The following is a 4926-nucleotide window of genomic DNA, read 5'->3' on the forward strand; positions in this document are numbered from 1 at the left end:
TATTAGGACATATACAAATAGTCTGCTGGGAACAATGTGTGCCTCAATGTTTTTTGTGCAAAAAAAGAAACTTCCACAATAAAATCCTTAAAAAAAAGCTCCTTGAACTCCTTCTACTGCACTAAAAATTCCACAATCTATGCATATGCAGATGTTGTTCATTTCCTGTCGTCAAGGTTCCCATGCATCCTAAAATACCTGGACATTTAGAAACTAGTTTTTCAGTTATGGAAACACCTGGAACCAAAAATCATGGAAATAATTTAGGATAATTTTCCTGCATAAACCTGGGTGCGTATTTTGTATGAAAGTTGCTAGGATAAGCTGCACAGTGTGACACTTCAAAACTTCTACGTTTACCAGATGTGTAATGAAAGAATTCTCCCCTTTCATTCGGGCTCCCATGCCAGTCAGTCGAACTGTTCATAACAGAGGCAAAGCAGACTTTCAAAGATTTTTTCAGCGCCCAGTCATAAGCGGTATTGTGGTCACATCTGCATGCGTACAGCCTATATTGGAGCCAATATATTGCTTTGGTTGTTAAATACATGAAGAACGATGTTACATGTAACAAACACTTCACCTGCCAAACGTGCCACAAAAGTAAACTAATGTGAAGTGATAAATAGTGTTGGGCAGTAAGGTATTACTAGTAATAGTATTACTTTCCCCAGTAACTAGTAGTAAGTAATAATACTTTTTCAGAGTAATACATTTAATTTTTGAGTAACTAGCCTGACACTGCCAATAAACACTGCCCACCTACCTATAATCACTGTAAACCCTGCATCATTAAATGATATGGCCATATGATTGTGAGCAAGGGCTGGCCTGTATTGTCAAGAAAAACTCTTGGAAAAAGATTTCTGAGAAAGAGTGGGAACTCTGAGATGTTTCCGACTGTCACCTGTACAAGAGTCGATTTCTCCAGCGGATTCTGTGCACTGGTGGCTTCTAAGTCTTCTAGCATCACGAGCTGTACAAGTTGATTTACTGGACCAGGACTGACTTATAACTTACACTTCAAATCCAATGTTCAATGAGCGCAGAGAAACTTTGCACTTTCAGCAGATGAATGTGAAATCCTTCTAGTGTCAAACTGTGCACAGAGAGCATTCAAACAGCACACTGTAGAAACAGGAATAAACACTCTCTGATTGGAGGAGGAAAAAAAGACAAGAAACGTCCTTTATGAAGAAATAAGTTTGCATTTATTGGACAAACCAAACATAGGCAAACTCACACAGTGTAAAGATGGAACATGTCATGGGGTGAAAAATAAATGAAAGGTTTCATTCCAAAATTTCACACATCCATTTGGAAAAAATATATTAGTGTGTGCACATGGATTCTCAGAACTGTTATTACTTACAGGATTATGTTACAGTAATTCCCCCTACTGGATCTGTCCTGTCAACATATTGTTTCCACATGCTGTATGTATCATTTTTGGAACAAAACTCTTCAGATATATAGATTTATTTATATACTTTATACATTCTTTTCTTGCTGTACATTTAAGTCTCATGCTTTGCTTGAAACTGTGCTTTCAGCATTTATCCTCAATCACATGACAAATACGGAAAAAGAGCATACAGTATTCAGGATCAATGCTGCATAGTTTCAACTTTGGAATATCAAACATAATTTCTTTGTAAACCAGCAACTAGTGTGTATGGGAGATGGAAACTGTATGAAATCTGTCTAAAAAAAACACATCGTTGGTCTTAGATGCAAGAATGTTTCACTCGTTTGAAATATTTTGGTGATGGAAGATGCATGTGGTCTCCGTCTATCATAAGCAGGCAAATCTGAGGCATTGGACAAAAGAAATAACGTGTGAAAAGTGTAGCAGTTCATATCACCACACACATGTCCTTAAAAGCAGTGGAAGTAAACGGTTGGAGGATGTATTACAGGAGAAAGTTAGGGAATACCAACGACTGTAACCCATAAAAAGCTGCATCGAGTGTCTGACCATGAGACAGTTTCAGCACAAAAATCACAAACAAAATCCTGACATTTTGCGACAAAACAAAAACAGAAGCAATAAATAACACAAGGCTAAAACAATGAGAAAATCTCAGAAATGTTACTTACAGAGAAATATTCAAAAAATCCTACAATTTCCTATATAAAGATGCTGTCCATTGAGAATCAAACAAAAACAAAAAGAAAAACAAATGCACGGAGTCACTGCAATCTTATAACAGGCTTTAAGGATGGTATATATTCTGTTTCACCAGATAAAGGCTAGGACAACATTCTGAACCCAACCCAGCTACCTAACACTTTACAGTAAGAACACTTAAAAATGGTTCATGAGGATAGCGACATGTCATTCCCTTGTAATAACCTCCATTAAGGCAATTGCAGAAAACACAGAGAGAATTTGTACGCAGCCCGCAGGCTGAAGCAGAGGAAGGTCGCCGTTAAAGTCATCGTTAGGTTGCTAATGGGGGAGGAAAGTAACAGCTATTTAGATCACAATCAGAAAATCTCCAGTGATGACTTGTTCGCTGCCGAAGTGGCTTTAGTGGCTGTTGTCTTACACATCCATATATATATCCAAAAGTGAAGCCAAAAGATTACTATTGCCCTCTGGTGGCTGACTGCAGGAGAGGTCATAATGTTCACAGCCTCCAGGTAGTGCACGTACAAAAGTTCATGTCAAATAAATTGTTTCCAAAGATGGCGTCAGTCATTTTAGGTAGTTCTTATCACGCTGATGTATGTTCAAGTGTTCATTTTTCAGATCAATTTGGTTTTAATGAGTTATTTGATGCTATAGAAAGGGGCTTTCACATCATGATTGACAGCTGAGCCCTGCTAGCGACTGAGTCGGCCAGGCGTATGGGCGGGACTTTGATACCACGGCGGCAATTCCGATCACTACTACACAGACAGCTCTGAATTATATCACTAGCACAGTTTGTATGTATTTTCATACATGGGAGGAAGTGGAGACATCTCGATGGTGTCACAACAAGACTACATCCACACTGAGCCGGCTAATTTTTAAAAAGCTGTGATAACGACGTGTCCACTTCACTGTTAGACAGTCCCTCCTGGTAGTTACAATCACAACAATGAACACAAATTCAACCAGTTCGCTCACTCACTGAACGTACTACACACAGTACGCCCTGAGGAATACACAATCGCTCCCTCTCTCATGTCATGAAGTAGGAAGTAGTAGCAAACGTATCTTTAATATCAAACTAAACTCTCAGCTCACTAAGTTCAGTTCTATTAAAGATTCTTGGAACCTTGGTGCTATCCAGCAAACAAGCCTGTATTTCCACCAGTTCTGAGCAGACCCATAGTAATCGGATACATCATCAACAGAGGGGCTGCACAATAACCTAGGATATGACCACTTGGACTGACATGGTCCAGTTACTGTGCTGAGTCTCAGCCAGTTATAAGATAATTAAAAATAAGAATCATTGTGTTTTGATTAGAATGGAGACGTTTTGTCTACAGCTTTGGGTCGCCTTTAATGGAGTCCGTCATGTTTTTACAGTAGCCCAGAAAGGACAAACCAAACACTGGCTTTATAAAGGGGCACTGGCAATTTCTCCTACACTTTTGGAAGCTGTATTCAGTTGGTTGTAATGTGCAACTTTACCGCTAGATGCCACTAAATCCTCCACACTGCTCCTTTAACTTTGCAAATTTAACCGGCTCAGCTTAGACATACTTCAAGGGTGAAAAAGGGGGATGTCATGGTAAAAATCCTTAAATCAACTCAGAATTCTTCTTCAAGACTAAATCTGCCACCAACCATTTAAGAAAACAAGGAAGAAAAGACAGGACAGGACATTTATGGAGTGTCTCAGAAGTGAGTCCTCACTTTTAGCATGCTCTCCATTATTACACCAACAAACAAACATTCAGACAAAATAGTAACCGTATTTACAGCAGCTGATTGGGAGTGGATCGCATACAGACTGTCTCAAATCAAATTGAGTATTAAGCCAATCATTTCAAAAGTACAAAGAGCAAACTTGTGGGTACACCAATCATCAATTCTAAATGTCACGACTCACTACAGTACATGTGGGTCTCCTCGCCGTTTCTTAAAGGTTGGAATGGAAGTGACAGCAGTAGTGCAGATGGGGAAATCAATCAGAAGGAACATACAGGTACCAGAGTGTCTTGGATATTTTACCTGGGTGTCGTTGGTAGCCTTGTGTATTGCGTATGGCTTGGAGATGCTGCTTTATGCACATACAAGTCAAGGAACCAAGAGGTTTTTCTGAACGACCACACTCCTCACTGCTGTTCTGTGGCTGCATTTCCTCAGAAAACAGGAGCTTTTATAGTTCTTCATAATCACCGTCATCTCTTTTGACCAAACCTGCTCCTCCACCCAGGAAGTCCTCCAACTCGTCCACTTCTGTTTTCTTGGTCCGGGTTTTCTTTTTCTTTTTCTCATCCACTGCTGCAGCTTCATCTTTCTCCTTTTTCTTGTGTTTGTGTTTCTTCTTGCTCTTTTCATCCTCCTGAAAACGGAAGGACACAATTTAGTGTATTGAGATCACAGTGTTTTTATACTGCTTAAAGTATGTAATATGAACAACAATAACTTTGCCTCTTTGCTTTTCTTCTTCTTTTTCTTCTTTTCTTTGGAGGAGTGTTTGCTTTCTTTCTCTGAAAGAGGAGCAGATGTATACAAAGTCTTATAGTGATGTAAGACTGAAGTGGTAGATAGATGGATCCTTCTTCAAGTCTTAAAAAGAGTTTTCAACCATTTGACTAAAACATTATGAAGGAGAAACTTTATAGCTCGATATTGCTTTAACATCCAAAGATTCAAAACTAATTAAAGGGGAACTTCGGCAGATTTTTACCCTAGTCTTGATCACTGGAAGTCCCCGAGTACTGTCCATAGGAAAAATAACAACCAGAATTGGTTCTAGC

The 4926-nt window shown here is 39.1% G+C and overlaps 1 protein-coding gene across 2 annotated transcripts in view; it reads right to left on the reverse strand.

Moving 5' to 3' along the window:
- Nucleotides 1–1188: 1188 nt before the first annotated feature.
- The window catches only part of LOC118325618 (rab-like protein 6), a 20239-nt gene continuing 16501 nt past the window's right edge, over nucleotides 1189–4926 (reverse strand). Inside the window, exons 16-17 of one of the 2 annotated variants that reach the window (XM_035658359.1) lie at nucleotides 4598–4656; nucleotides 1189–4508 (exon numbers count right to left, since the gene is read on the reverse strand). In XM_035658359.1, coding sequence (XP_035514252.1) covers nucleotides 4323–4508; nucleotides 4598–4656 — 245 coding nt within the window. In that variant the 3' untranslated portion in view covers nucleotides 1189–4322. Of the gene's footprint in view, nucleotides 4657–4926 lie in introns of both variants that reach the window. The other variant, XM_035658358.1, reaches the window with a different exon arrangement.

This window comes from Morone saxatilis, unplaced genomic scaffold (assembly GCF_004916995.1).
Source record: "Morone saxatilis isolate NCDOM2014 unplaced genomic scaffold, NCSU_SB_2.0 Contig16, whole genome shotgun sequence".
NCBI lineage: Eukaryota > Metazoa > Chordata > Actinopteri > Moronidae > Morone > Morone saxatilis.